The sequence below is a fragment of the Vidua chalybeata genome, chromosome Z, assembly GCF_026979565.1.
Source record: "Vidua chalybeata isolate OUT-0048 chromosome Z, bVidCha1 merged haplotype, whole genome shotgun sequence".
NCBI lineage: Eukaryota > Metazoa > Chordata > Aves > Passeriformes > Viduidae > Vidua > Vidua chalybeata.
In genome coordinates, this window is record NC_071570.1 from 34,034,525 (window position 1) to 34,054,811 (window position 20,287).

General features: G+C 36.2%; 1 protein-coding gene across 10 annotated transcripts in view; it reads left to right on the forward strand.

The window, feature by feature from the left end:
* Positions 1-20,287, forward strand: part of ARL15 (ADP ribosylation factor like GTPase 15) — a 276,667-nt gene that overhangs the window by 228,535 nt on the left and 27,845 nt on the right. The window contains exons 8-9 of one of the 10 annotated variants that reach the window (XM_053969070.1): positions 12,359-12,477; positions 13,225-13,293. The exons of 8 other annotated variants lie outside the window; for them this stretch is intronic. In XM_053969070.1, the coding sequence (XP_053825045.1) occupies positions 12,359-12,430 (72 nt within the window). In that variant the 3' untranslated portion in view covers positions 12,431-12,477; positions 13,225-13,293. Of the gene's footprint in view, positions 1-12,358; positions 12,478-13,224; positions 13,328-20,287 lie in introns of those variants that run through there. One more of the 10 variants, XM_053969072.1, reaches the window with a different exon arrangement.

Here is a 20,287-nt window from a genome sequence, read left to right on the forward strand (position 1 = left end):
CATATGCTTTGTGGTGATACTAAGCCTTTAGAAAGGAGATTGCTGGAACATGCCACTACCTGCTAGTACATGAAAAGCTGTTTGGGTCAGCTGGAGACTGTACATTTAGGGATTTATTATATCATACCACCATTCTTCAGAGGTTTTAATAGGAAGTTTCTTTGTAAGACTTCGGGTTTTCAAATAATTTGATGAATGTAAGTAATTTCACCTTCTGAAAGGTCCATCAAAGTATTACAGACTTGTCTGTACAGTGGTACAGACAAGGAAATACCGTTTCTAGTTGCCTCTGCTGAAAATAGGATAACCATACAAAATTTACTTAGCCAAAACATTTGACAGTGATACAGCAATGGTTAGATTTACAGAACTAATAGCAAGTATTTTAAAATATGGAATACTCAGTAATTCCATACCCTAAAGGGTGCTCTTGAAAATCTGAGGTGGTCATTTCTAATAGTTTGTAACTGAAATTTTTATTTCAAAAGTATATTTTCTGATATAATAGGATCTTATTTTGTGTAGGTATCTCTATACGGTGAGATTTGGAAAAGTCCTTCTACAGGGAAAAATGCTTGTAAATCACAAAATCTGTGATTTGAAGCTGTGCTGGAAAAGCCACATGAAAATTCTGGGAACAGTTTTGAGGGCATGGAGATATGTGAGGAAAAATGTATGACTTCTTAACATCATTTTAAGACTCTATAATATCAGGAATTTTGCTCGAGCACTTATTTTAATGAGACTTTTTAGTTTGTTCTATAGCTGCATGAAATTAGTGTGCAAAAAATTCAGTAATGTCAGAGATCCATCAATCCGTCAATACTTGCCCTCATGCCACTGAACACCTATATAGGTCAGAGATTTTCACTCTTCTAAAGATTTTATACCCATACACCAAACAAAGCTAGAAAGAACTAGAACCAGGGGACATGGTCAAGGAACGTGGTAAGCAGTCCTGTGCTTCAGTCTTGCAATGATACCTTCTGCAAAGTGAGCCTCTTGGCTCACACTGACTCTCTACTGAGATCTTATGTAAAAATCACATGGCTTTACTTTTTTAAAAAAATACATAATGTTTATAATTCGTTTAATTCCCAAGCTTGTTGTTGGTGAAAACAAGATAAGATTTAGTCTGGATTCTCACATAATGCTTTTCATAAATTCAGTTTACTTCTGTTATTCATCATATGAAAAGAATCTTCCCATAACAGACCGAGGGCTGACTGCTAAGAAACCTAATAGCAGTCTGTAAATTTTAAAAGGTTGTGTTTTCCTCTTTTTTTATATACCCAAAGCAAGAGGAAAAACAACCAGGAAGTTTGGGAGGCCTAAGCTTTACTGACTGCCAAGGCTGTATTGTCTGCATGAGTTCCTCCACTTTAGTTTGTAGCTCATCTGTGGATATCTTTTGGTAGTTTTGAGTGATGTTAAAACTATTTATGGCCTTTCACACTATGTCAAATATCCTGCACTCAAAAAGTCTCTGAAAGTCAAGTCCAACAGGCAACTATCCAGAACACCAGGTTACAGCACATATTGCTATTGGTTTTTACTAAAGTAATGTTATTAATATAAACTAGAATGCTATGTGATAGAAACCTAAAAGCTGCCATGCACATAATATATTAGCCTAATTACTAGTGGTTTATACCTAAGGAATGTTCCCTCCTTCTCTGCTAAAGTATTGAACTGCACTCTATTGGCTCAAGCTTGCAATCCTGCCCTGAAGTGCAGGGATTTTTACACTTTTGCTAGTTCAGCCTCACACTTCTTTTGAAATGTTTATAGCTATTTTATGTTGGTGGAAATCTGCAATTGATGTCCAAGAGTTAGTAATGATATTCTATCTCTTTTTAACTTCCATTTCACTACATTCAGTTAACCAACTCCCTTGTTTAAAAAAACTAGACCTTTAATACCATTAAATTCTTTCATGTTTTACTTTATTTTTCCTCATCAAATTTGGAAAACCAGTCACAAACTCTCATTTACAGCTCTTTTCTTATACTGATATTTTTCATTATTTACATTGGATTATGAGAGGTGCGTAGCCACACAAGAACATTTGCTATATGGTGTTGCTTTGGCATTGCTTTGGCTAAGTTTTTTCTCTTTAAAAGGAATTCTAGTTTGTTTTTAAACAAAACTGTGCTCCCCTTCTATCATCTGAATATAATCTTCTTGCTCAAAAATAATTGGGGTGTTGAATCTGATTTCATAAGGGTTTTCATTTGCATTCAAATATTACATAGGGAATTTTGTTGTATTTTCTTGGTTAAGGAAACTGATGTATGGTGCCATTGAGTAAGAGAAATTTTCCATACTTTGGGGTCTTTTGTTCCTGGAATTAGTGTTTTTATGTGCTATCATGTCCAAAAAGTTCTGTAACTGTCTTAGATACTTTAGCATAATTTTGTGTGTTCAAAAAGTATGGAGCATTCTTTTTTTTTAATAGAAACATCTCATCTTGGACTTAAATTATGCCAAAGATGCCTTCTGATAATCAAAATTAAATTTTAAATGATTCTAAATAATTTCTTGTTTTAAAATATTAATAACACTTTTCGTAATAGGGGTTCAGTATGGGTATTTTGATTGGCAAGGCAATGTAAAGACAGGTGTACTGAGTTGTTCTTAGTGAAGTATGAATATACAGACTGCATGAATAACAGGTTCATGCGGTTCTCTGTGCATCAGCTTCACTAGAAAAGTCATCACTCTGACGTTTGTTTCAGTTTATATATAAAAGATCTAGGTATGATATACAGAATGGAAGTAGTGTTTTGGATAAAAGCTTTGGTATGGAACTGCAAGACACCAACTGCTGCACTGAGTCACACCAAAGGATCATTTTTCCCAATGCCCCTTTCTGACCATGGTTGGCTTGCAGTGCCATTATACCAGTGTAGGTACACAGTGATACTTCACCCATCATCCTATCCTAGTTTTGAGTGATCTTTAGGTACTTCCTAATCATGCAGTGTTGCATTCATACCTTTCCACCTAAAAGAATGCTTCTTCCATGAATTTCTCAAATTAATTGTTGAATGTATTTACTCTTCTGGCATCCATAGCATTCTGTGGCAGCAAGTTTCACAGTTTGGTTGTATTTTTTGTGTGGGAAATCCTTTTAAGGGACTTACGTTCATGGACATTTAGACACCAAAAATACTAGCTGGGGAGATAAAATTTGCAACATGCATTCTTGTTTAACTAGATCACTCTGATGTGGTTGTATTTGGTTTTAGATGTCTAATTTTCCTTCATTGAGCTTTATCCATTTGTTACATGTTGAGTATGATACAGTGAAAACACTGAAGTTGCTTTTCCATAAGTTATGTTTTAAAGTATATTTTCTCCAAATAAAATGTTTTGTAATTCCAGATACAAATAAGAATCAAAAAATAGTTCTAAGCACCAAACACTCATCCTATTACATATTCTGGCAGATGAAAGTGAAGCAAATGCTCAAGTATGTGGGCTATCCTAAAAATGGCATTTTATTACAACTACTACAAACAGTCCATGTGTCTTCTGATACAACAGTGCATGAAGTCATCTATTACTCTATACATATGTCTAACTAGCATGCTATTATGTATAATATGACATTTGGGGGTGAAAAAGCAAATTGTAGGAGGGAGAGAATTTTCCCTCTCAGCTCTGTGAGAATTTGTTTTTATGTAGATATATGAGCATTTGCATATGAAGGAGAAAAACATTCTTTTTCCTGAAGTAAAGAGAAAGAGTTTGGGTTTTCTAATATATAGATAAATTTAAAAAGAAAAAAAGTCTGAGAACATGCCTACTGCAGCTGCATTATTATTGTTGTTTTTAAGGGGGAAATACCGCCGCCACTATATCCTCTTCCATCCTGCTTCAATTTAATTTGATTACAGAATCATACCTTGTCAGGCATATATGATTATTGGTGGGTGATTATAGTGGCCAGTGATGCCACATTGAACAGAATTTCTCTCTTTCGTAGAAATTATTTCTCTCTCTTCTATTGTTCAATTACTTATTTTGAGAAACAGTTAATTTGCTTTTTTGGAACCTGTACTAAGGTTCTGCCCTGTGTGCTTGGCTTCCAGTAAGTACATGAGATAGGATCTTGTTGGTATGTGGGAGAGAGGGCTTATGCTTCAGGCACATTTCCTTCTGTAAGTTTCTGTTTCTCTGCCAACCTTTGTCATCAACAATAAAGGACAGTGACCAGATTAACTGAAGTCTGTGTGGAACCATGCCATACAGTGCACACAGGTGACTTTTGTGTAATAATTTTTTAAAGTTGTAATTGATTTTACATTTTCAGTTGGGAGCATGTAGGTTAGTTGGTCTTCTTTCTGAGCATGCTGTGGTTTATGTTCAATGTGAGCTGCACTATTTTTGCACTTTGTAATAGATAACACATTAGTTTAATGCATAATTCTGTTATTCGTAGTTTTTGTGTGGATGCATTTCAGCTGTGGCCATCTATGGAAATGTTTTCTCAGCCCAGATGATTTACAATCATCTTCCCAAAAAATGATTCAAAATTGGGTACAACAAAGAATATCAGTGCTATTTTTTCTGTTTCCAGGTTGAAAATTAGCTGTAGAAAATACTTTTGAAAGTGGCTTTTTAGCTAGCTTGGTTTGGTTTCATGTAGCTACAGTGCTGTGGTTCTATACTGCTCTGAAACCACAGTCACTACATGATTTTGGATGCTTCTGTTGGTTTTTCATTGGAATAAAGTAGTGACTAATTTTAATTTTCTCATCAACAAAATTTTGAAGCAATTCAGCCTAACCTCCAATTATGTTACATATAATTTATATTTAGGTACTTCAACAAATGGTGTGATGTTCAAGGTCTGAAACTCTGAACTTTGCAAGTTCTCAGCACCTCTGAAAACTGAGTCAGCATTCACAGTCAGCATTCAAAGTCAGCATTCAAATCAGCATTCCTGGGTTAGGAATATGACTGTAAGCATCTCATTTGACAAATCGAGCCTAAATTAATTCCTGATTATTTTTGGCATTCTGTATTGGTGAAATGTTAACGTCAATCATGATATTGTGCTCTTGACATTGTTGGCTGTTAAATGTCCTTCTACATATTCTTATGCAGTGTCTGTGAAAGATGTGCTTCACAGAGCTTAGTACCAAGTATGGAGAGCCAAAAATGGGCCATCAGACAGTCTGAAGCACATGCAGATACTTTGGTGGTAAGGCAAAAGAGTAAGATTCAGCAAGGGCTCTTTTAGGAATCAGCCATTAAGAATATTTATTAGTGTTTAAACCTTGATTCTGCAAAGCTCTTAAACAAGGACTTACTTTTAAAGATAAGGGTCCTATCTCTGGTTCTTACATGTCTTCAATTCTTTTTATGTATTAATGGTACATTTTAAATATTTGAAGTTCAGCATGTGCTTAAAATTTTACTTAGCATTCTCTTTAATCCTGGTTCTATTTAATTTACTGGCAATCCTTTAAGAGAGGAATAGGATCTAGATGGGAGGATGTGCAAGGCAATGCATGAAGAACTATGTGGTTGTAGTAATTGAAGGCTTCTCTATCTGACTTCCTTTATCATAGATTTTGTTTGTCAAGTGCCAAATAGGTCATTGAAACCTAGTGGTTTTTAGTGGTTCCTTTTTGTGTTTTCTCTCAGTTCTCTTCTCTTGATACCCAGCTTAAGAGAACTTTTCTATGGTAAATAATGACCATTAAAGACTTACTAGGCATTTTGACTGTGGAAAGTGCTGTAAAATGCTGCAAACTTCGACAAATCAAACTATGAATGTCTGGATCTTAAAATTAATAAAAATGCTGGTCTTTATTTCTGTAGATCAGTTTTGTGCAATAGTTGATTTGTTCATTCACAGCTGGTGTTCTTTTAATGAACTTTCTACGTATGTTCCTTTGTGGGTTTTTTTGTTTCGTTTTGTTTTGTTTACTGTGCAGATAATTTTAATGAGCCTCCTGATCTCTTAGTTAAAAACAGTGTGGTCTTGCATATTAGATTTGGAGGAATTTCCATGGGGATATTCCCACTAGAAAAAAGCCCAGTCTCTTCAGGTTGACATATCTCTCTTTTTACTTAAGAGCTCTTTATTCTCAGTTGGGAGGTTTTGCACTCAGTCATACTGCTGTTGCATTAGCAGTCTGTAAGCAAGCATAACCTGGCAGAGCTTCACATATGAATGGTTGCAGTTGAACTTGTAGTTGCTCTCACACGGAGCAGGAGAGGACACAGTGTTTATGAACAGTTCTTCCTTCATTATCACAGCATTGGTGGTAGTTACTGAGACTCATCAGTCTTTTTCACAATATCTCTTTTGGAGCATCAGGGCTTTTAAAACAGAGAATGAGCTTCTTTGAGCTTGAGATGCCTGTCTGGAGATACAGAAAGTCAGTATCCAGAAATAATTGCTTGAGTAGCACAATAGGTGTCTGTTTTCACTCTCTGGCTGAGTTGTGCTTTACCTTTCTGCATGCCTCAGTAGTCCTGGCGTAGACAAAGTATCATCCTGATTCTCCAGTAGGAGAAGCAGAAAGAGGCACCAGCTGCAGCAAACAGATTAGTAGTGCTTCCTTCTGGCTTTCAGCCCATTGCCTACAAGTTCCTTACTTTGTGACCCGTGGTATCTAGTTGGTTTCTAAGTACGTTACGCTTTTTTCATTAGCACCAGATTATTTTTACCTTTGACAGGAGAAGGCTGCTGTCAGTAAAGAGCCATGTAACTTGTAGTGTTTAAGACCTCTGGGCGGGAAAAAGAACATCATTGTCTGAAGGTACAACTTCCACTGTGCTTTTCTCCTCAGAAAGGAGAAATTGTCCCAGATTAAAAGCTTTTCCCACCTTTCCCGAAATTTGTGTACAGAGCACCTAGGAAAGTGTCAAGTCTTCATCTTTCCTACAAATCATCTTTGCTATAACTATTAAGGAAACATCTGTCAACAGCAAAAAGCTCAGACAAGCAGCCAGCAAAGTTGTGACTGGTTTTTTAAGTACTTTTGTGTTTGAAACTGCTGGAATAACTTTCAGGAGTAAAAAAGCACTGCTGAAAGTAATTTGCAATTTGCAGTGGAGGTGTACAGAGCATGGTGCCTTCACAGACTGTTTAGATTTATTACTTGTCTTGATGCTACCAATCACTTTCATTCTGTCCTTTTGCAGACATCACAATTGCTTGGGGAAATAATTTCCTTGGGGTTTTTTTCTTGCCTCCTTTTACTGGTTCTTAAGCTATCATTATTGCTATACTGTATTGAAATCAGTCTTGGTGTGATGTTCCAGAATTTTATATCAATTTTTAAAATATTTTTCAAAGTAGAGAAACAAGGCATTTCACTGTTCCTGTACTTCAATTCATGTATCTCAAACTTGGTCTAATGTAGTACAAAAGTTTTATGGAACTAATGTTTATATTTTAATTGGAAAAATATGTAATATTTATGGTACTAATTAGGTAGTCAAAATGTTGCTTTATATCAGAGGCTTTCAATGCATTTTTCATTCTGCTGTCAGTGGATTATTATCAGAGTGTATAAGGCTGTAGTGAGCAGTGAAGAATAACAGCAAGGAAAGACAATGCTATTTATCTTGCTTAATATAGCTGTCTTTCTGTATGAAGATTTCATGTCTCAGTTGTTTCCATATAAGGTATATAACAGGAAAGTTCCTCTGTTGACTTCAGGTGATACGTGAATCTTTTTCAAGCAAATGGTTCTGAGACTATATTAGGAGTTGTTTGGACTTTTTGCAGTTTGGTTAATTTCTGTATTGTCTTAGTTTGTGCGTTTAGGGAGAGGATGAGGAGAATGTAAGGGAAGCTTAGTACCTAAACATATATCTTACTATGATTTAATTGCAGATATAAGTTCTACAACATAGTAAGCAGGAAACCAAAAAGAAGCATACATTATAATTCCATCTGAATTCTTCTGCTGTGGAGTTTATAAATTTTTATTATTTAAAGTTCTTCTGTCTCTGGCAGTAACCCCTCCCCTTCTCTGTATCATTTTTATAGTCAACTTGTGAAGTCAACTAACTTTAATATGTGCAAGCTTTACTGACCTAGAATGGATTAATCAAATCACTAAAATAAACTCTGGTTTTGCACAGCAAGGTGTTAGTTCTAAGAGGTCCTCAAGAAATGCAGAGAAGATGTGATACCACTACAACACGTGCTGTAGTTGGGTGAAGCATCATAAAAGCATGTTAAGAAAAACAAGTTGTCCAGTGTTAAACTGAATTGCGCATCTGTTTTCATTGAATGTCCCAAAGCTTCATTTAATTCTGCTGCTAGAAGGCATTTACTTGTCATAACTGTCTGCTAGAACGCATTTAAATGATTGGAAAATAGACTTGGTGGAGTGGCAGTAAGAGGGTATTAGTTCTGTGTACGGCAGCAGCAGGTTTGCCCAGCGGACTTCTGACCCAGTAGGATCCTGAGTCACTGCAATCTGTTCTGTGGGAGATGGAAGGCAGTATGACCTGGCTGTTGGACATGTTTTCAGCAGTCGTGAGAAAACAGCCTGTGGGCTAAGTGATGCTATGGTTCTCCATGCTATTCCTGGCCTTGTGGGCTGTGGTGCTGCAGCAGATGGTTCTTGTCCAGTTGGGTGGATTTGAAAGATCAGAACAAGGTAAGCACAGGAAAGGCACTTGACTGGGGGGGAGAGGGGAAAGAATAAAGAGGGATAAACAAGCCATGTTTATTTTCTCTTTTTTTTCTTTGAAGTTTTTGCTTTCTATCTTTAAATTCTATATAAATATCTTAGCAAATAAACAGTAAGACCATTTTAGTGGGTGAGGAGGACAACAAAAACCTACCGTTAATGTTTCCATAATCAGCTAAAGTTCTGACTTTCTGTTTGTATTTACTTGGAGAATCTTCAGGTGTGTTCATTAACTCTACATCCACAAACTTCTCAAAAGCGTTGGTAACTGAAATGAATTAATATTAGGTTTGTAGTGTCACTAAACTTAAATGGGAAAGCCAAAAAAAGATCCTGGAACTTCTTAAACATCCTTGGTTTTCTAAATACAGTCCTTTTGGTATTTAAACACAGGACTTTGCAACCAAAAAATCTGGCTCCTCAGGACTCCTCAGGAGTGTTTTAGGAAACATAAAATCTAACTTAAATATTACTCTATATTCATTTTATATTCTGTTATGAAGAAAGTAGTATTTTATTCCTGAGACTTGCTATGAAATTCTTGACTAATGGGCCAGCTGTACTTCAGAATATTACTTTTTGCAGCCACTGACAGAGAGGTAGTTCTACCTTGAAGCATTCATCTTCTGGACTGTGCAAATTTGCTATGCATTGACCAGCTATTTTTACCTTATTTAAACAGAGTTTGGTGGGGTAGTTATGTTTTGAGTGTTTTAGATTGGGATTTTAATGTGGGAATTCTAATTTCCTGGCAGTGCTTGCTATGTAATTATTGACATTGATAGTCTGGAAACATTTGGTTTTGATTCCTTTAGAAAAACCCATGTTCCAGAGAATATTGGCTTGATAAATACAGTTAAGAGCTGTGTGAAGTCTAGTCAGGTTTTGTGGGGGTTGGGATTTGGTTTGGGGTTTTTTTTGTTTTGTTTTGTTTTTTAGTTGGTTGGTTGGTTGATTGGGTTTTTAAAATGATTATTACTCTGCTGTCTAGAATATGAATACTCTACTGTCTGCAGACTTTTTAAGTACTGTGCTTCTGACACAATATAGTTATATTGCTGTACACGTTTAAATAGTCTATTACTAGTCTGCTGCCAGGCACTAATAAAAATATATAAACCCTCTGATCAAATTTTATAATTTTTCTCATTTTCTTTCTAGATAGTTTATGAGTCCACAAGATTCTTTAATTCCCAGTCATGCTACACTGTTAATGGGCTTTAGAGTCTCGTCTCCTTGGCTTCATGCCAAGCGGAAGTCTCAGCTGTCTTTTGAACAACTATATGTGTGACCTATATGTAGCACTAGATTTCCTAATATGGCTGTTAATGTGAGGAAATGGCAAAAATTTGTTCAACCTACTGCAATTCTTTATGCATAAATTTCCCCATAAAAATAAGAGATAGATTTGCTAACAAAATATTATTTGTATAAACTTAGTTTTACTCTATTTTAAACCCACTGAATTTGTGGATTCAAACTTAGCTGAAAGGTGGGAAAAAAAAAAAACAACCGCTTAATATGGACATATCATAATTATACAAAAACGTTGAGACACATAGATGAGAAAGATTACTGTGTTTACAATGTAAAATTCATTTTATTAGTAAATACTGGGAAAGTACTTAATAAAAAAATCCTAATTTTTTCATTATTTTAAATTACTGTAATTTTCTGCTTCTGCTTTGACCAGATCAACATTTGATCTGGACAAACTCAAGAAGCTGGCCCATGGAAATCTTATGAGATTTAACAAGACCAAGTGCTGGTGCTGCACCAGGGTCAGGACAGTCCCAGGTATCAGCGCAGGCTGGGGATGAACAAAATGAGAGCAGCCCTGCCCAGAAGGACTTGGGGGTGCTGTGGCTGAGAGGCTGCACATGGCCCGGCCATGGCACTCACAGCCCAGAGAGCCAAACGTGTCCTGGGCTGCATCCAGAGCCCCGTGGGCAGCAGGGGAGGGAGGGGATTCTGCCCCTCTGCCCTCGTGAGAGTCCACCTGGAGTGCTGGATCCAGCTCTGGGATCCTCAACATAAGGACACCAGCTTGTTAGAGAAGGTCCAGAGGAGGCCACCAAGGTGATTGGAGGGCTGGAACATATATGTTATGTGGAAAGTTAAAAGAATTGGGATTTTTCAGTCTGGAAATGAGAAGTCTCTGAGGTCACCAAATTGTGTCCTTTTAGTCTCTGAATGGAGCCTAAAGAAAGATGGAGGGGGACATTTTACAAGGTCATGTAGTGGCAGGACAAGAGGGAATGACTTTAAACTGAGAAAAGAGTAGGTTTATAATAGGTATTAGGAAGAAATTCTTTACTGTGAGGACAGTGAAGCACTGGAACAGGTTGATCAGACAAGTTGTGAATAATCCACAAATGTTCAAGGCCAGGTTGGATGGAGCTCTGAGCACTCTAGGCTAGTGGATGGCATCCATCCCCATGGCAAGGTGGCTGTAAGTACATGGTGGCTGTAAGGTGCCTTCCAGCCCAGGCCATTCTGTGCATCTAAAGAGATGATCTAAAGAGAGATAGATCCTCCTTGGTCCTCCAAGGAAACCAACCCTCTACATCTTTTTCTATTATTCCCTACCTGTCAGTCTAACTTTTGGCTAGCTAATTGAGTGAGAATTTGGATGTATTCGCTCCTTTGTAAGGAATTTATTAAATAGCTAGGTGATAAGCACTAGCACTAATAATTCCTCATGATTTCCCAAAAGACAAGAGATTCTAAGGAAAACCCAAAAACATGTCACAGCTCCTCACCAACTCACCAGTGTCATTCCCCTTCTGGGTTCATAAAATGTGCCAGATTCAGGTGCTGCCAGAGCCTGTTTGTAGGTGAATCTATTTTAGGAGGCAGTTACTGTGTAGAAATGACAAGTTTCCTGAACTTCTCCAAGGCACAGACTCAGAAAAGAACAAGTCTGAGCTGGTGAGGGTTCCTAAAAAGAAATGTTGTTTTTCTTCTGGCTAGCCATTACCTGGCTGAGCTTATTCCAACATACTTGGGACGGGGGTGGCTGGGAAAAATTGGAAAAAATTGCTTGCAAGTTAGAAGTGAAGTATTTACCCATCTGGATGGGACTGCTCAAAACTGGTAATCAAACACTTGGTGAAGTAACTTGCCATTTCAGGATTGTAATCTTTCCTTTCTGGTTTCCCTCTGCAAAACTGGGAAAACAGTACTTATTTAGCTCATGAAAATAGATGACATTTCCTTCATTAATATCTTGGGCATGAGATAGTATTCTTGCACAACAGTCTTCAAGAATTCAATAGTATTTTTGAGAAAGAGAGCTGGTATCCCTATTGTAATTTGTGTTAATTCTAAAGCTTGTTTATGCCTCCTTAAGTGATGCCCAAAGTAGTGGGCATTATTTAGATGTAGGCCCCCTTAGAATGAAACCAAGTGGTATAGAAGTAGAAAAACCAAATTTGCTGAACTCACAGTGCTCAACAGTTATGTTTATGTTAAAAAATATTCCAAGATCTGAATTTTAATATTGAAGACATGGTTCAAATCTTTAACCTCCTCTCTATAGATGATATATATTATTATCTGTAGCACTCTAGCTGTTCCTTTAGAATTATATATAGAATTATTCCTCCTGAATATTAGATCCTGTAACTGAGTATGAGGATGGTAAATGTCACCATATTGTTTGATTAGCCATGCTTTTGTTATAGGTAAAAATTGACTCAGCCAAATTAAAAGAAAAAAACCAATACATTTTATTACAAGGATCAAATTCTATCTGAGCCAGCCACAAAGAAAAGGACAGAGCCAAGCCCGGGATCAGCGCTGGGTAAGATACAGGTTCAACCGCTATAGCAGAGGGTGTCTCCTATGCTTCACACCACCAGTCCTGCGCGAGTAGTTTTTATACAGTTTATTTTGCTTGAGGCCAGGATTTTGGCGATCAGCCTTTTCTTTCCATTCAAAGTCCCACATATTCATAAAGTTTCTTTTCTCTGTGCCGGGTTGAACAATCCGAGGTCCGGGAAGAGATGCACTTTGATGATGGAGTTACCGGAACCTGGCATTGAGATGTATCTCTTGGTGGTTCCAGTGACCTTAATCTTGGGTAGTTGTCGGGACAATCATCGTCTGGGAGTTCCTAGATCATCTCAAGAAACGACTAATCTCCAAGCTTGCTACATGTATTAACTTGTAAATGAAGCCTTATCAGCAATGGTTTTGACATACATGATACAACCTTCTCCCTCCTTCTGCCCTGGCTTGCTTGCTATATTTTTGTCATATAAAAACTCCTATCTATATATTATTTTATAGGCACGAATTATGCCTATTACACATAACACTTTCAAGGTATATCATGGCGATGATTTGCATTTGGAAGTGGTATTGTTGAACTAGAGTGGATAGTACAGTGGTTTGCAGTTGGTACTTGCATTAATAAGTAAGCATGAATTATAAAAACACCACTCACATTGAAGCTTTTCTAGATTCAGGTTGGTCTGAAAGACAGGGAGTAGTATGATATTCTTTTAATATCTCAGTACTATTTAAATTTTTTTTTTTTTAAACCCAGGTTTATGACCCAAAATACGGACTTTATGGAATGAAAGATTTCAGCTGAAATGAATGGGAAACACTGGAGAGAAATGAGTAGCTGTAATGAAGATGGAGTTTTTATGCAATAATGGTTCATACTGACCTCTTGCAATTTCTAGTAAACAAAACTAATCTGAAATTAATCATGATTTGAACTTTCTAATTTGAGTTTGGTGTCTTTTCCTCTGTTTCTAATGGAATATATCTTTCTTTTGCTATATACCTCCTTCACTATTTCTTCATCTATTCCTGCCTTCCTGGGTTCTCTCCTGAGCTGACTTATGGAAACAAGAAAATGAAAAAAAAAAAAAAAAACAACTCAACCAACCAGCCAACCAACCAACCAACAACCAACCAAAAAACCCAACAAAAAAAAAAAAAAAAAAAAAAAAAAATCCCCCAAATAAACAACCCACCTGCACTTAAAAATCCCCAACAAAAAGTCCCAAAAGAAACAACCCTCCCAAAAAAACCAAACAAAACCCCCCCAAAAAAAATCCCAAAACAAACAAACAAAAAATAACAATGAAACAAAAAAAGAAATTCCACAACTGTGTAGACCCCTTAGCTCTCTTTCATTTCTGTTGGGCATACTTGATTTTAATGTAAGCCCACAACTGGGTCTCTAGTCACCCTTTGTGACTCCAGCATTTGTATAGGGTTTCAGTCTTGCAGCATGCACCTTCATCCCTGACTAACGTGGACCTTTCTACTGCTACAGTTAAATTTGAATAGGAAATGAAGCAGACTTTGCTTATGGCTGGTGAATACCGAGAAAACTTGCTTCCCTTATTCCAGGTGGCCAAAGCTAAAATGGTGATCATTTAGCTATGGAGCCTGGGAGTAAACTTTTTCCTATTTGACTGCTGTTGATATGCCAAATTCTCATCCTTCAACCTAGCTGCAGCTAGGTATTTGGTTGTCACTGGGAGCCAAAGGTGGGCTGGCAGCTCTCCAAGTGAAAGCTCTGCTTTGCCACATATATTTTAGACAAGTTCAGCCAAAAGTTTGCTATGTCTTTTACTTTGAACTTAAACGAGGAAGAAAGTTAGAGGGCTTTCTGGGAAAGCCTCTTGAAGAAGCTGGGCATAACTTAGCTTCTTTAAGAGTTACACAGCAGCACTGTATGCAATTTGTAATTATCATAATCTAACAATCTTTAGGTTAGTTATTCTCTTTGTGTGAAAGCTAATGTCAAAAAATCAATTCCTCAGTCACCAGAAAAGAACAAAACAGACTTTCCAAGACAGAGAATATATGGAAAATAATGAAAATTGTCACACTATTTTATGTGGGGTACTTTTGCAGTACAGACACTTTGAAAAGTGGAAAACTCCTAAAGGTGAAGAAGAGCAGTCACACTTAGGCTGTCAAACATCTCAGCCAATGTATGTGGCTGTAGGAAGTTTTGAAAGCACAGGTGTGTTGCTGCATCCAGTTGCAGGTTGGCAGTAATTAGCAACTGGCTTAACTACTTACTTGCCATTAAAATTTATGCCTTTGTTGTTAATTATAAGTAGGGTCAATAAGTTGTTTTGGTTTGTCAGACCAAGCTCTGCTCTTAGCAGTAATATTGATGAACTGCAGCTTTGTAAATGTCATGGGAGAGTGCTGTTGTTCAAACTCCTGCCCCTCTGCTAATTCATAGGTCAGTCCACTGTCAGTTTTTCAAGAGATTGGTTTTTTGTCTACAGTTCTATAGCTCCAAAAATTGTATCTCTACTTGTCTAATGGATTTGTTAAAGTGTCTCCTTTTCATGGACTTGTAATAGCAAATGGTATCTAATACATTTTTAATTAGTTGATTAAAATTAAATGATTAATTAGAGATTATCTTCTGTGAAGCAGAAGAAATTATGACAGGAGTAATCAAACATTAATTACTGAAGATTTTGCTGATCAGCTGTCTGCTGAACATGCTATACTGTAGGTGTGTGATAGGAATGATGCCTTTTCAGGCTTACCTAAAAACAGAAACCAGACAAAATTAAGAGAATAAAAAGCATAAAAAGTGAATAAAAAGAGAATAAAAAGTAATACTTACTGAAGGGCCTTCAGGTACATTTAGGGCAGACAGAGCCCACCCATGGACTACACCCAAAAATGGATGACGGGTCACAGGTTTTCAGACTTTTATAAGTTTGGTCCATTTGCATATTGGGGGTTAATCTCCAATTACAATTTCAGGTAATGAAGTAATTTACCCTAAGTTTGCTCCTACCCCCAGCTCACTTTTGTTTGCATTTCTTGGGGCCTGAGACAGTGAGGTGTCCTTGATTCCCAGGCCTAGAGAGGAATTGTTTTGTCTGACCAAAATGTGAAGACAGTAATTAACACTGAATATGGAGTTTAGAGTGACACACTAAAGAATTACAGGATTACAAATATATGAAAAATATAAAAGCTAAAATCCTATGGCATCAGAAAAAGTAAAACTTTTCCATAACTTGAACTCCAAAATAGGTAAACTGTACCTCAATCTGTTAGAGATGGAAAATGCTATTTTCACATATATTTTTAAGTCATACTGTTTTAAGGAGCATATTAACCTTTAATTGCCTTTCATGTGTACTGCACATAATAGTTCAAGATTTATTTAATATTCATCTGGCATTATAGCACTATAAAACTGAGTAGTTTATAGAGGGTGATATTATCTTTCATGGTACAAGACTGGTGGCAAATCTCCTTTTATCACAATCAGACATTAGATTTTACTTTCAGGGTTACTACCTTGTTGGTTCCCTTTGCTTTCACCTCAGCTTTCCTGGTTTTGGTAGTTGGCTGTCAGTGCAGCTCTACATTGTTGGTTTTTAAAAATCATCTGGGGAAAGAGAATGTGTGTTGCTTGTTTTGTGCATGAGGAATCATAAAACACATACATTAGCAAAGGATTCAAGAAGTTAGAGTTTACATTTAAACTATGAAGATTTTCTTTTTGAGCAAAAAATCACCTGCAGTCCAGTAGGACAGCCACATGAAAAGCATTCAAGTATGAGCAGTCTGACTATACCAGTGACAAATAATTTGAAGTGTTTTATGAACTAAGAACTGTTGTCCTGGATAACCAGAGAGCTGAGCCATTCCCAGGTGGACTTAGAAGCATCCAACCCAAATATGAACAGGAGAGTTAGGTTCCAAAATAAATTATTAGGAGTAGACATTTGTAGTAGACAAAGCCAAATATGTTTTTCCTCTTCTGCTTTTATATCAACAGATGATGGAAGTTATTTAGTTTATACTGAAAATGTTGGAATGTGATAGTCAAGCAGAGTTGTCACACCTGTGTTACGCTTTCCTGGTTGTCTAGACATTCCAGCCTCCGTTCATTCCTGTGGATCTGAATCCATCACCTGTGCTTAATACTTATGTCTGTTGAAAAAAACTAAATACTCCTCCAAATGGTATGTCAAGAACATGCTCTTCTAACTTCAAACAGGCCTTTAATTCTCTTGGGTTATGTGAAGTATATTGGTGTCAAGATAGAAAGATTACTTTAAAGAAACCAGGTGTTCATTCTCTGAGATTTTTTTATAGACTTACCCATATATCTCCTGCTGTTTTCAGCTACATGAGCACAAGGAAGCATGTATTTTTGACTGTAGTGCTGCAAGCTTTTCATCATCTATGAAAGATGCCATCCAGTTTGTTGTAGTGGTTGTATGTCCTCCTTTGGTGCAATTTGCCTTGCAATCCTTAACTCAATTTCCTTCTCTTGAAAATGAATCTTATTCCATCTTCAAAAAGTTAAATTTATTCTTTGAGTTTTATTCTTTTGAGTTTGAGACACTGATGCCACAGTTCACTCCTCTTTTCCTTACCTCAGTCATCTGTCATCTTTCCAAAGCTTCAAAAATCTCAAGAGAATGCAATGAATGTCAAAAGTGCGAAGAGTGCTGTCTTAGTAAGTTTGACCTCATCAGGAAAATTTTCTTCTTTTCTTCTGTTTCCTTTTCACCCGAAATGACTTCTTCAGGAAACATCCAATCTTTCTGTAATTCAGTGGATCAAAGTGCTTTATTGTTGGATCTTAATCATATGTGAATGGCTCCAGAAGGGATCAGAGCTCTCTTTGTTCATTAGAGGCTTCTAGGCCAAAACCGGTGCCAGCAGCCATAAGGGAAATATGTAGACCTCTGTTTGGTCATTCAGTGAACCATGTCACTCTAGGTTTGACCCTCACTTCCTTGCACTAGCTTCCTTCTGCAGGAAGGTGGCCTAGACCATGGCTGTAAAATATATTAATGCTAGCAATTGTAAGCAAAGGGATTATTTTTGTCTGTCTTTTTGATGTCTCTGCTAATTTTTCTCCACGCTGTTTCCTTCTTCTTAATGCTATCAGCTTTAAGCATGAACTAGGTTCAAAATGTTCCAGATTTGTCTGTATCAGACAGAGTGTAGTCTACATCATTGTGGTGTCACAGTGTCTTGCAAAGTGTAAGTGCTAAGTATGTGCTAATATCAAAGTGTAAGACCATAAATGTTTGGGTTTTTTTCCCATAAAATATGTTTCTATTCTGCTGGGTGTTTTGCATATTGGTACTGGTTATAGGTAGATGGACTGCTCTATTAATAAAACATTTTTGCCAAGTGATTTTACTTCTTTATAGCCCATCAAGATACTGGTAGAGCATAACAAGACATAACAGTATTGAATAGGACATTAACAAGACATTGTATTTCTCCTTTTGCTTCAGCTGTGCATTTTTGGGGAGCCATTTTAATGATAATGTCACTTTATGTTTTTATATGATACAAGCTGTAGTGTTCTTGCTTGTAGACTAAGGTGTAGTTGATATCTAAAATGCAATCCAGTACCTTTCTTACACTGCTATATCAAGAATGAATTAACTGCATAACTGATAATAAACTTAATATCTCTGAATGTTTGTAGTGAAAAGAAGATAGAGAAGGAGAAGTTGCACGTTATTCAGGGTATTAGGGTATTTGTGCACAAACATGAGTGTTGTTGTTTATTCTTGTTAATGACGTGCTTTAAAATGTCATCTAATGAAAAAGCCAAATCAAACAACTTAGCTGATCAATCATATACTCTGGATACTGAAAAGAAAATAATTGAACTGTTTGTGTTTGCCCTTTAGGTTAGAAAATTCATTGGCAAAGTAAGTGACAGAGTGTTCACAGAAATAAGGATTGGTATATATATATATGTATATATATATATATATATATGCCTTGTGAGTGCCCAGGCTATATAATTAGAACTTAAATAATTATTAACTTAATTAATAATTATAATTAAAGTCAACTTTTAATTAAAAATGGAGTAGTTATATCCTACTAGAAGCATTATGGTCTTGCATATGTTTTGTATGAAATGAGCTCTCTTATTGATAATTCAATAAGAATTCTCTCTCAATAGTAATTGCTCTCTTCCCTCCCACAAAAACAGCTGAAGATCTAATCAGACCACAGGACAGTGGATTTTTTATAGGATCCAGTTGTACTTCTTTGTCCATGCTTGTCTTTAATGTAAACCCAGGTGATTTAATTTATACCTTCTTTTTACTGATAAATACTGTTAATACATTTAAACTCTTGTGAAGGAAACAAAGGAAACATGTTTTGTTTTCTGTTACAGATATTGCTGTTCAGTCTTGATTTTTCTAAGCATTGTTCACTTTTCAGTGTACTCTTCTTCAAATGTTTAAGGATATTTTGCAGATTTGTGCTTTCTAGCTGGCAAACATCAAGCTGATGCACTACCAGCTGGACTGGAATTTTTAAAATATGAAGTAATTTTTGCTGTCATGGATTAGACATCTTTAGAAGCAGGATGTTTTATTGCTTTTAAGTAATCGAAAGTCTTTTTATATGGCTGATCTCTACTTACCCTCTCCAATTCCTGCTGCACTGCCTGTGGTCTGACTGACATGATGATGACACTCTCATTTCTATTAATCTGTCTGCAACTGGTCTTATAAAACAGTGTGGCTGGTGGCACTCTTCACTGCATGTTGAGTAAATTGCTGTACAATGTGCAAATACTTATTTATTTGGAGTCTCAAAAATTTGATCCATCTCCAAAACAGTATTGCAGTAGGAAGCATTGCATCTTTTCCCACTTTTCTGGAGCAATGTGTAAAACACTTTGTAATGTTTATTTTTTAAAAAATTGTTGTTAATGCTTCATCTTATAAGGAGGTGATTTCTTTAGTGAGAAGACAGTTGGAAACATTACATTATTAATATATCAAATTCTAGCTCTTTACCAAGTAGACCTTTTTTGTTATAAGTCACTGAAGCATCTGAATTATTAGCAGCATACCATTAGTACACTGATTCACTATAAAACAATTGAACCATTTTTCAGTTATGGAAGCAAACATAAAACATTAGTTTGCAATTTCTAGTCTTTTCCATAAAACTGGCATGATCTGTCTGTCTCTTTATATAGGACTGTGCTAAAAATTCAAATCTAAAATGTTATTTAAGAACATATTTTTAGTGATATTTATATATATATATATTTATATATATATATTTATATATATATATACACATATACTTAAATTCATTATGTCCTTGCAATAGTTTCTCTTTCTTTGAAATCTGGACCAGGTAAGGCTGAAAACTGTGTTTCTGAGCTGGAGATTGAAGAATATTCAGTAACCTGTTGCTGGTTATCCCCTTATGCCAATCACTGAATAATAGGCATAACAGGAGAGTAATACTAAATCTAACTGGAAGTGCCAAGAAAAAATCTATTATATAGTGCTACTTTCAGACTATAGAAAAATCACAACTCAGATTTATTTTTGGCGTTAGTGGTTGAAAGATGTTCTATTTGTTGTTTTATTGCCTTTGTAATACTTTGGAGTTGCACAGGCAGTGGTGATATAACAGTAGATAATATACTATACATCTTGGCCTAGAAATAGCAGAATAGTTTAATAATATTAAACCTTTCAATTACTGCCTCACAAATGGCTATTTGTTTTTGATGGGTTTCTCATTCAAGTAACCCTTGACATCATAAAATACTAATCTCATACTGCAACTTACGCTTTATAATGCCA